An 11,938-nucleotide genomic window follows, 5' to 3' on the forward strand; every position below is an offset into this window, starting at 1 on the left:
ATAATTAAAGTTCTGCATAACAAAATAACAGTTTGTTCAAAACAGTTGTATTATTAGGCTATCACCGTGCACTAGCATGTATGTAAAGCACATTATTTATTTGCTCATTAGAACAACTCATAAATGTAAATTATGATAAGGTTTGCCATATTTATGTGCATCTAAGTACACATATATTTGTAAAAAACTTTGAATAATATGGGTTACAACATTTAATTTCCCTTTGAAATCGATGACGTGTTTTTGAAATTGGATTGTATTATTGTTGACGCTAAGGCTTGCCATAAAACTCCGAAATGCGTGCGCATCCACTCACAGCAGGCGCGTCCATAGACATAATATAATATATTATGTCTATGGGCGCGTCCACGATGAACAGGAAGTTCACTCATTCTACGTAAGTGGCGTAACAGACGCAGCGGAGAGAAAACTTCTGAGATATTTCAAGATTTAGCCGCAATTACTTAAATGTAAGTTGTTTTTTTTTTGAAAAAAATTTAAGTTTGTTATTTTTAAAGGAGTCTTGTGTGTGTGTTTATTTCCTTGAACAACTTAGGTGGTTGTTCTGCACGACTTTGGCCTTTAGTCGTTCATCTGTTTAGCCATGTCATGGGCTAACGTTAGCATAGACAACCAGAACTACACACAGCTAACGACAACTTCGTGGCTTAACTGTTCAAATTTAATTTAGTGAACACAAACTCACCGCACAAGTTAAAGCAAGGCATTAACTAAATTAAATCATAAGGTGTTAGTCATAAGATAAAACAGAAAACGTTTGACAGATAGCTTTGCAAAGCTAACTTTTACAGCATTGTTCTTTATCTGGAGGGTTAGAAAGTTGTTTATGATTAAAAACTAATTCTTTGTTCAGTCAAGGATGTGTGTCTAAGATAAGCAATATCTTTCTTTGCAGAAAAAGTACGTAGGATTTTTACTTTTAGTTAGGTTCTGATTGCATTTGAAGAACAACTTTCTTGTAAACAACTTCAACTGGGTCACTCCCTGAAATCTGGGTTTTATCAACAACCCCGGCTGTAGAACCCAATATGGCGGTCCGCAACCCCCCTCCCTCCCCCAATGATCCAGCTGTAAAAACCAGAACAAAAACTCACCAATTTAAATTTAACAAATTAATAAAATGTCTAACCAAACACCAAGCTAATGTAATTTACTATAATTTGTGGGAAAATTAACTGATTTCAGTAGGATTTGGCAGATAACGAGGAAGAGGTGCTCAATTATGGACAGATGTTTGATCAAACATTTTTGATCTCTAATAAAATCTTAGTTATTTAACTTGACCACTTCTTATGAATAAATAATTTTACATTTCTTGTCTTTCTTTTTTTTAACATTTAAAAAAACTACAGTCAGCAGTTTGGACCAAGATGGCAACTGATTCTGTAAAAGACATGACCTCAGAAAACTGACATGGTGTTGCTGTGTTGTTTTTTTTCCCCTCAGTTTGGGTGTAAAGATGTCGTCGGGCGCTCTATTTCCAAGTCTGGTCAGCGGCTCAAGGGGAAGCTCTAGCAAGTACCTGGTGGAGTTTCGTGCTGGTAAAATGAGCCTGAAGGGGAACACGGTTACGCCCGACAAACGCAAGGGCTTGGTGTACATCCAGCAGTCCGATGACTCCCTGATCCATTTCTGCTGGAAGGACAGAACCACCGGGAACGTTGATGATGTAAGTGAAGATTTTATCCTTAAATTAAGCAAATAATTTAAAAACACATTCAGTGAAATCTGAAATGTTTATTACTTTCATAATGTGATTGGAAATTATTTCACTTAACAGTGCTGTCATATTATGTGTAGATAGTAATGTATTTTCTATTTTAAACTAAATTGAACCAAAATAATTTCCTTACCTTTTCGTTACTTGAGATGTTCTGATGCGTTTTGCTGTGGGTTGGCAAAACATTCAGGCTTTGATTCTTCATTTAGAAACGTAACGCTTAAAACTGTCCCAGGATTTAATAATTGGTTTTTGGTTTTTTGCAATCAAAATCCCTGATTGTGGTGGTACTCTAGGAATATTAGCAAGGAACTGAGAAATATTTGAGATAGATTTTCTTATTTAAATGTTGCTTTTTATATTTATAACATGATATGAAGTAAAGCAGAGGGAGCAGTGTAGTAGAAGGAAGAAATACTGCAGGTTGGAGTTACCATTTCTTAAACCAAATCTTTTTGACAATTTTTGCGTAAAATTTGCAGTAAACTTTATGCAATAGCGAGAATTCAGGCATGATATATTAAATTTTTTTTAACTGAATTTCTGCCCAAAAAATGAAGTGGCTGATATAAATAATAAAGTTATTAAACTATATCTGATTTCTGTCTTTTTGTGCATTAAGAATATTTACAAGGAATTGTAATACAATATTTTTGCGATAAATTTCTTTATTTAAATGTGGTTTCATTGTTACCACATCACCTGATAAGTAAGGCAGAGGCAGCAGTGAAGTAGAAGAAATACTGCCACCTGCAGGTGGGAGTTAGCATCACATAAACTCAATGTTTTTGACCATTTTTAGCTGAAAGTTTAGAATAAACTCGCAATAGCAAAAAAAAAATGCTGGGTGATTTTCTGCAAAAACTCAACAGACTAAAGTAAATAATAAAGAAAATCTGATCTTTATCATTTTTGGGCTGATTATGAGGCTTACTTTCCAGTAGAACTAAATCAGAACTGAAATGTCCTGCAGGATCTGATCATCTTCCCTGATGACTGTGAGTTTAAGAGAGTGAACCAGTGCACCACGGGACGTGTCTATGTGCTGAAGTTCAAGGCTGGCTCCAAAAGGCTCTTCTTCTGGATGCAGGTGGGAAGACGCTGCTAATCTGCTAAATGGAAATCTAAGTGCATATAAGAGATGATTAACTTCTCAAACTGTCAACTCAGGAGCCCAAAACGGACAAAGATGAGGAGTTCTGCCGTAAGGTGAACGAGTTCCTGAACAACCCTCCCATTCCTGGCGCTCCGGGCAGCGGAGGCGGCAGCGGCCACGAGCTGTCGGCGCTGGGCGGAGAGGGCGGCCTGCAGAACCTGCTGGGAAACATGAGCCACAACCAGCTGATGCAGCTGATCGGTCCGACGGGGCTCGGTGGACTGGGTGAGGCACTCTGAGTAACGCTTTAGCTTTCACTAGCTGTGTCTCTATTAGCCGTAGAATTGCACAAACTGAAATTAAGAAAATAAATTTGCTTAATTTAAAAAAAAAAAAAAAAACCTCCAAGTTTTTTAAATGAAAAGTTTTTGCCCTTGGATGAAGTGGTTTTTCAGCCGTATGGAAATCGATGCGTCACAAAATTGCAATAAAAACACTTTTTTTTTTTTCCTTTTTTTTTGTCACTCGCTGAATATCCCAATGGAGTCAGTTTTTTCGGATTTCTTTTCCTTCACCACCATGTTTTATTAGTTTAGTCATCACCAAATGGGGAATCGAGGGAAATGAATGCCTGCTGAAATTGATGTTGCCATGACGATTGTGATGGGTTATATTGTGCAGGCCTGTTGTAAAGCCTGAATGCTTCATCAGAGCAGCTTTTATAGATTTGTTCTGGTTTGTGTAAGGAGGCCTGGGAGCGTTAGCCGGACCTGGACTGGCGAACCTGCTAGGCAGCGGCGGCCCGCCCGCCAGCAGCTCCTCATCCAGGTAAGACCTCACCTCTGCATTGTCGAGACTTCCTCCTCTAGCGTGACGCTAACTCCCGGTCTCCATGCTAACCTCAGCTCTAGAAGCCAAGCAGCCACGGCCGCCTCTTCATCAGCTGCAGCCCCGAGACTGAGCTCCACCCAAGCACCGGCCACGCCTACGCCTCCTGCCGCCTCCGCTCCTGCCACTACTGCCGCTGCTGCCCCTGCTGCTCCAGGTACAACCACCTTAATTCTGTCTCACACTGCAGATCTCGATGCCCGGTTCTGATTAATTAGTAGTTCATGCTACCAATTAATCGGACTTCTGTGTGAAAGATTTACGACCCCAAAGCAGCTCCCCGTTTACCAAATTAATAATGGACGCCGCCATCTGTGGATTGATTTTAAATTCATGTTGTTTTCACATGTGAAAGTCTAGTAGTCTCTGTTCAGTTGCGGACAAAACTACCACATTTGCTACATTTCCTGTTTTAAATCAACCAAATTGACCGTCTCTGTCCTGAACTCCTTGCTGTTTTTTCCCCACTTGCAGCTCCAGCTCAGGCCCCTGTGACGCCGGCCTCAGTTGGAAGCCCTCCTCCTCACCAGCCCATCCAGCTCAGCGACCTGCAGAGCATCCTGGCCAACATGAACGTTCCTGCAGCCGCTGCAGCGGCGCAGGGATCTGCAGGTCAGCAGGCCGTCGGGTTCGCTCTGCTGCTGCAGGGAGACGGAGGACGCTCCATTTAACGATGTGGTTTGTCTCCTCCAGTGGACCTGGCAAGCGTTTGCACCCCAGAGATGATGGCTCCCATCCTGACCAACCCTGAAGTCCAGCAGAGGCTCCTCCCCTTCCTCCCCAGCGGAGAGAGCCTACTGCAGAGCACCGAAGAGATCCAGAACACCCTGAACTCGCCGCAGTTCCAGCAGGTAGAACCACACCAGGCATGGACGGTTCTTCATCTGTTTGGTTCGGTTCTGACTCTGGTTTCTGTCTGACTTCAGTCCATGAGTATGTTCAGCAGCGCTTTGGCTTCGGGGCAGCTCGGTCCGCTGATGAATCAGTTCGGTCTGTCGGCTGAAGCTGTGGACGCTGCCAACAGGGGAGGTAGGACAAACACACCCCCTTACATCATGGAAAGTTTTATTTTGTAAATTTAAAATAAATTTTAAAATGTTTTATTGTCAGATATTTACTAAATTACAATTTTTTTCCCTTTATAACGGCCTTAATGCGTAGTTATGTGACGTGTCACTTCTGGGATCTTCGTTACTGACCGCCATCTTGGTAGGCAGTTGCTATGGCGACAGTAGAACAAGCTCTTGCCTCATTCATATCTAATTTGTACACAATGCAAGTACATTGTAACTCTGTTTTGTCCTCTACCTACCTGTTTAGTACTAAGATAAATATCAGTGACATTAACTGCCAAACTAGCAAAATTAGCTTAGCTAATGTAGCTTTTATCTGATAGCTGAGGCGAACATGTACTTACTCTGCCAGACAGCAGAACCTTGTTATTCCCACAAAGAGTTCGTACGATCTGTATAAATTTGTTGAAACATTGATTGTATCCATCTGTGGATTTCAAGCCGCGAAGCTCCTCCATTGTGTACGCACTCTTCCTGTTCACTGGTTGGTGAACTGCAGTAGATCGGAGGCAACTCGTCCACATCGTCTGACATGTTTCCATCATCTTTCTCATATGGGTTGATGCTGACAGCAGCCATTTTGTTTGTCTGGAAGCCATGGTTCATCTATGCTTTGTGCCGTGCTTGCCTACCAAGATGGCGCTGATCACATCCGGTTCAGACTTGCGGGAACTAGGTATACTCCATCGTACAAACAGATTTTAACTAGTCATTTTCCAAATTGAGCTAATTCCTGCCTTAGCTGCCAAAGGAGCAGGAACTAATATTTAAGGGAAATCTCTGTTTTTAAATCCAACTTAGCTGTGTTTCTATGTGCTTTTTGAACTATTGCATTAGAAAATGTTGATAGAAACTGCAAAATTAAAATTTCTATGTTTCACGTAGACTGGTTGATTCGCTCTTACCTAGTACATGGAAATACGACTAATTTGCATTTTCTGGGGTCTTTTGCTACATCTTAAAGTTCACATGACGCATTGATGTAGCGGTTAGATCTGAAATTCAGACGGTCTCCACTGCTTTTGGGGCAGGCAGCTCCTTGACGCATTAGTCCATCTATTTTTAAGAAATCTGGTCTTTCTGCATCTCAACCATGTTTCTGTTTCCTCCTCAGACGTGGAAGCGTTTGCCAGAGCTATGCAGGGCAGCAAAGGAGACTCCAAAGAGAAGAAAGAAGATGACGAAGACATGAGTCTAGATTAGAGACCAGCCTGCCAAGTCCCATCGCTCTCTCTACTTTTTGTTTACTTTTCCTCCCACTTCAGCATTGTCTTAAATGTTTTTATATACCAAAGGCAATGTTTCTACACCATGTAGATGTTTCTCTTGCTGCGACTAAGCCTTAAGTTTTCCTTTCTGCGGTTGAAGTACTGTCTGCCGTTGGCTTTTTGGGACTAGATCTTTATTAAAGTACAAACTGAAAAACACTTAAGCGTCTAGTTTTATATGAAAAAGACTTTATTCAAACAAATGAGGGCTGGGAGTTGCAGCTTATTCATTGAGACACTTTAAAAATGTTAGCATACAAAAAAAGCTTCATTTTCTTGTTTGTTACATGGGTTCAAAAATAAAAGGGGTGCAGATCATATGAGAAAGTTGGTTTAAGAAAAGGTAAATAATTATAGAGAAGGGGTGATTTAAGGTCAAAATTATTGGTTTGCAGTGATTTTTTTGTGTGACTGAAAAAACTGAAAATTTTCTTACATTTACAAAAATTTAGCGGCTTATTTAAGTTGGCTCAATTTAAAACAAACAAATCCATCAATTTCTATGAATTTAGCCAGTTCATGAAGCCCCATTGTCAAATATTAGTGTATGGAAGTCGGAACATAACACTTTCATGAAATATCGTAAAATTGGAGTATTAATTTTTTTTACATTTTAATTTTATATCAGTGCATCTTTATATGAAACCAATAATTACAGACATAGCACAAAAACGTGAAAATATAAAATATGCTTTTTTTTTCTCCCCCAAAGAATAAAATAAATATTAATATATATTTTAAATTAGCTACAGTAACATGACACCCACCACCAGTACTTTGCTGTCAGGGAATGTGAAGGCTCTACATGTGAGGGCAGCCTCGGGTTCCGACGGCTCCGTGAACAGACAGCGGTCCGGACAGCGTCACGGGTCGACGGTTGATGCTAACATGGCGGAAACAGCCGTGGAACACCGGAAACCCGTTAGGATGGCTGGCCGCTGCGACGCCACCTGGCGGACAAAAGAAAGTTTACAGAGTGATTAGAAAAACAGGCGTATGTTATTTCATTTTTGAAGTTGCTCTTTTGATAAAAAGTACCCTTTTTAATGATAAGAAGAAGCCAGATGTTAAATTAGATAAAACTGTACAGCGTTTCAAAGGAGGAGGAAAATCTGCCGAATAACTGTTAGAAGATTATTTTTTGCTGAAGCAGGAGGACCCGCTAACTAGCGGCTAGCAAGCTAGCTAGCTAGCTTTTTCTGCATCGACCAAGGGTAAGAGCAAACATATCGCCATTTGCTACACTTCTTTTGCCCCATAAGATTCTAGGTACATTATGTGCAAAGAAAAGCTTGGCACTAAAGAGAGTTAGCAAGCCCTGTAAGAAGAGTTAATGGCACTAATGGCCCAGGGAAGGAAATAGGGTAGGAAAAAAACATAATTTCTACATAATCATATTTGTTCTCTTAACTGCTGGTATGAGTTTCATATCAATAGGACAATATTTTGGGAAAATACATAGGGCATGCAGATACTGGGGGTTTAATAATTGACTCCCAAAAATGCATATCCCTTCTAACATGGAGACATAAAGAGCAAAGAGGGATTTCACCTTTTCTACATAATCACGCTTGTTCTATGAGCTACTAGTACAAGTTTCATATCAATAGGACAATAGACAGGGGATGCAGATATTGGCAGGCTCAGAAATTAAAATGCATCCCCTCCTATATTAATAGACTGGATAATTAAGGGTGATATCAAATTTTCTACATAATGGGCCTCTGTTTTGTCATGCATTAAGCTATTATGGTGTTAAAAGAAAAAGTGGGGAATTTCAAACCATTAAGTGGAGAACATTTTCATCAGACATTGACATTGAACCACAGAAGAAAAGGTTCTGTCTCCTTCAGTTTTTACTTCTGTACGGTGACAAGCAGCAGATCTAGGGTGGCCCAGTGCCCCCAATATCAAGAAAACTTTGAAATTGCGATATGATTGACCCATAGCATCTCCACCTATTTTACATTACACAAGCAACTATGTTACCTTCAGTTTTTGTAAATGCTGTACATATCAAACATAACTTAAAGAGATGGAGGTCAATTTTAAGTTGTCAAATTGTGAAGTCAAAATCTTTTGATTTCTCAACAGCGCTTCTCTGTGATGCCGTTTACATCCGTTCTCTTAGGAGCGTTGAACTGAGAAGTAGTTCAGCAGATGTGCAGTCTCACCAGGTATTTGCTAATGTTGCTGCCGGTAGTCTGAAGGAGCTGAGCATGAAGATGCGGGGAGGTGCATGAAGCTCAAAAAAGTTGATTTTAGATTTTTTTTTATATCCTCTCTTTAATATCCCAGCCACAGAAATACTTATACATTATGTGTGAGCATTAGCAGACACTTTCTTTAAAGACAAAGAGGAAACCCTGAAATTGTGCGGAGAACTGTGATATTGTACTCACTTGGTGCACCGCCAAGGTACACGGTAGCTTTGGTCCCTGCAGAACGGTTCTGTTTGGGGCCCGTGCTCTTCTCTGCGCTTCCATCCACAAACAACTTCAGAACGTTGTTCCTCTTCTCCACTGGAAGAATACATCAGCATTAACGGAGAGCGGTTCTGTTTGGGGAAGATGACTGGTTGCTGTAAACCCACCTTTGATTGTGTGCCAGTGCCTGTTACACAGAGGTTCTTCAGGCATTAGTGAGGTAGAGAATTCACCTTTGCCACTGATTACTGAAACAGTCACCTAGACACAAAAACATCTTCCTCAGGTTTTATTTTTAGGATTTCTTGAACAACGACGACAAGAAAAATCTCCACCTTCTTCCTGCTGTTTCTCTTGTTCTTGGGGAAACCTTTACTCACCTCTCCCTGGCTTAGGAACAAGCTCAGGTATTGGTCAGATGAAGTTCCAGCATATAACAGCAGCCCAGAGTCTGAAGCGGGTCGAACTTCCAGCTGGATCTCTAGGTCTCGACCCAGAACCAAAGAGTCATCTGCCAGGAGGCAGAGACATGTCAATCAGTGGATACTCTGACCAAAAAAGGTTTCAAACAGCTGAAACTTGGAAAAGACGGGGAGGGTAGCTACCAATCTTCAGGTGTCCTCCCTGTTTGGAGAAGTATGCTCCATGTTGCAGAGGGTTCTGGAAGCATGGAACCGCCCCCTGGCTGAACGATGGGCTTCCTGCAGGAACTGCGTTCAGTTTCAGGTCCTTGACACATCCGATGAAACCATCAAAACGTTTCGGCTGGAGTTCAGACACAAACAGTGAGAATGACGTCTGATAAAGGTGTGCACCTTTCTAACCTTATTTCTGTCTCCAGAACATAGCCAGTTATCCTCAGTGGGACTTAAACCCTCGTGGTCTGTTTGGGTCACATTGACCCCGTGTGCGCTTGCTTTCGGAAACTGACGGTCTGTTGTTTGACCCAGACATTTGTCACACTAAAACTGTGGGAGAGTTAAAGAAGAGCTATTGTTCTGGATCATTGTCCTGTTGATGACCCAGTTAGGGTTGGACAGACGGCCTCATGCTTGACTCTGGAATACGTAACCCTGACCCGGTTTCTAAGGGTGTTTTCACACCTGATAGTCCAGTAGACTTGGTTCTGTTGAAACAATGGTTACATTTTCACACTGTACCATGTCAAATGATCCAAACCCTTTGAGCAATCTGTTTCCCTCCTGGCCTGTGGCGGCGCTGGACCAAGAACCACTGAAGGAAACAACAAAAAAGCCTCTGGAGAAGACACTGAGTGCAACTTTGTTCTTCACAAAATATGAGGAAAAAAGCTGGAGTGGTATCAGATTTTAACGGTTTTGTCGTGACTAAAGACCTCGAGCCATTTCTCCTGCTAACCTGTATTTTCCCATAATGCCCTGCGTTGTAGTCAGGAATTAAGAGGCATCTAGGTCCTTATTTGGAAAAAATACAATTCCTGAAACAGACATTTTACGATACTTTGACTCCTCCAGACATGGAAAGTAATAAAATAACATTTAATACTTTAACATATCATGAGCATATAAATGATGAAAGCTAGTTGTGTGAGTTTTAAAATAAGTAAGTTTAACCTTCACTGAGGTCGGGACTCCTCCGATGAATAACGGTCCGCTGATCCGGATCTTTCCGCCTCCGGCTATCCTCTTAGCTCGACCGCTGATGCCATCCACCGTCAGACTGACTTTATTCCCTTCATGCTTAATGAAAACCTGTGATAGAGGAACATCTGGTGAGCCCATTTATGAAGCAATACTTTCATGATTTCCCCCATATTGCAATCGACTAGATCAGGGGTTTCAAGCCGCTAGTGGCTCTTAACTTTGGATAAAAATAAAGAACCAGCTGATGTTTTTAAATTAAAAACTTGTTTGTTAATATATCTTACCAGTTTTTGAGTTTATTTCTACAATATTTACATTGAATTTCCATAAATAATGACACTAAAAATACTAGTAAAAGGTTTTTAGCTACATTTTGTCTTGTCTTTCTAAATTCATTTTTATTTTTTTACTTATTTTTTTCTATTCCCCAGAAAAGAGATGCATCCTTTTTTTTAAAATAAGGATGTAGAGGTAAATTATTATTTAAATAATATTTTAAACACTTTTAAAATACTGTTCTATTTAAAAATACTATCTCGGATAGTATTTTAAAATCCTATTTAAATATTGTTACATTTTGTGTTAAATTTTTTATTCAAATAGTATTTTAAGTATTATTTAAAATAGTATTTTAAGTACTACTGTAAAATTAATATTTAAAATACTATTTTTAATATCACATACTAAAAATATAAATAAAATTGTGATTCTTTAATAATAACAAATTTCCTATTTATGTAAAATTATGATTTGTGTTTTTTCAAAAAGTCGTGCAACATTTGCTGCTCTAAACGAGTTTTATTTGCCTGAAACTCTTAAACAAGTCATTAATGTGGAACAACAACTATTTTTTCTGGAACAGGAACAGTTTTCATAAATAATTGTTTTTGGAAACCTTAAAGCCTGTGGTACTCATCATTGTTGTGGTGGAGGATTAATAAATCAATATCTTCAGAAAGAAAGCAGCTTATAATCTGACCAAGTTGTCTCCAAAGCGTTCAACATTCTGTTTTCTCCGCCACGCTTTATAAAAAGTGTACCAATTTTCTGGAAGTATTTTGAAGTAAGTAAAAATTAAGAAAGGTTAGCTGGTTTAATGTAGTTATTTGTCTTTATATGTACATATCTTGCGTGGAAGACCGTACCGGGTGCCACCGCTCGTCGTCGTATTTGTTCAAGCTGCGCACTTTGACGTTACTCCTGGGTGACTCCACTGAGAGGATCAGGTGACCTTTTAGGACGCTGAGCAACATGGCCGCTCCGCCATGCTGCCTGCCGGCTGCGTACAGAACGCAGCCATCAGAGGAGTTGATCTTCACCTCCAACGACAGATGAGAACTGAGGAAAAATCAGTTTAATTAGTGAGTATTTAGGGCTCCTCTACATGCAATATCAGGTAGAAAGGTAGAAAGAAACGCTGTAGAAAGAGTTTGGCAGCAACTACCGTGTTTCCCCGAAAGTAAGACAGTGTCTTACTTTCTTTTTATCCCCAAAAGCCCCACTATGTCTTACTTTCGGGGTATGTCTTATATTGGAAAAAAATTGTCGAATTTTTTGTTTTAACCATAAAATTAACATTTATTAACAACCTGAACAGTATTGTATTCACCACAAAACAGTTTTATAAAAGGAAGTGCGGCGTAAAGGCGGCGCTCATTAAGATCAGAGGGAGGTGGCAGACACGGCGACGTATGGAGAGGGGGACGGTGCGGACGTGGGCAGGAGGCGGCGCGCAGCTAGATGAGAGGTGTTTCCCTGAAAAGTAAGACATATGTCTTACTTTCGGGGTACGGCTTATATTAGCCGACCCCCCTGAAACCCCCG

At 40.3% G+C, this 11,938-nt stretch overlaps 2 protein-coding genes across 4 annotated transcripts in view; one reads left to right on the top strand and one right to left on the bottom strand.

The window, feature by feature from the left end:
* Positions 1 to 365: 365 nt before the first annotated feature.
* Positions 366 to 6,225, top strand: LOC106909451 (proteasomal ubiquitin receptor ADRM1-like). 2 transcript variants are annotated; one of them, XM_014975811.2, is made up of 10 exons: positions 366 to 470; positions 1,468 to 1,690; positions 2,715 to 2,831; positions 2,912 to 3,122; positions 3,584 to 3,665; positions 3,743 to 3,882; positions 4,200 to 4,337; positions 4,419 to 4,576; positions 4,652 to 4,754; positions 5,913 to 6,225. In XM_014975811.2, the coding sequence occupies exons 2-10, from the start codon at positions 1,481 to 1,483 to the stop codon at positions 5,999 to 6,001; spliced, it is 1,248 nt and encodes a 415-aa protein (XP_014831297.1). In that variant the 5' UTR covers positions 366 to 470; positions 1,468 to 1,480; the 3' UTR covers positions 6,002 to 6,225. The 2 variants fall into 2 exon arrangements, with proteins under 2 accessions (XP_014831297.1, XP_087859811.1); XM_088003685.1 differs by having other exon boundaries at positions 3,587 to 3,665.
* Positions 6,226 to 6,233: 8 nt separating this feature from the next.
* Positions 6,234 to 11,938, bottom strand: part of lama5 (laminin, alpha 5) — an 88,863-nt gene continuing 83,158 nt past the window's right edge. For both annotated transcript variants that reach the window (XM_088003682.1, XM_088003683.1), the window contains exons 74-80: positions 11,260 to 11,452; positions 10,085 to 10,222; positions 9,098 to 9,257; positions 8,873 to 9,003; positions 8,660 to 8,753; positions 8,469 to 8,588; positions 6,234 to 7,016 (exon numbers count right to left, since the gene is read on the bottom strand). In XM_088003682.1, the coding sequence (XP_087859808.1) occupies positions 6,868 to 7,016; positions 8,469 to 8,588; positions 8,660 to 8,753; positions 8,873 to 9,003; positions 9,098 to 9,257; positions 10,085 to 10,222; positions 11,260 to 11,452 (985 nt within the window). In that variant the 3' untranslated portion in view covers positions 6,234 to 6,867. The remainder of the gene's footprint in view (positions 7,017 to 8,468; positions 8,589 to 8,659; positions 8,754 to 8,872; positions 9,004 to 9,097; positions 9,258 to 10,084; positions 10,223 to 11,259; positions 11,453 to 11,938) is intronic.

This window comes from Poecilia mexicana, unplaced genomic scaffold (genome assembly GCF_051168715.1).
Source record: "Poecilia mexicana isolate PSO_F unplaced genomic scaffold, ASM5116871v1 scaffold_2, whole genome shotgun sequence".
Classification (NCBI taxonomy): Eukaryota; Metazoa; Chordata; class Actinopteri; order Cyprinodontiformes; family Poeciliidae; genus Poecilia; species Poecilia mexicana.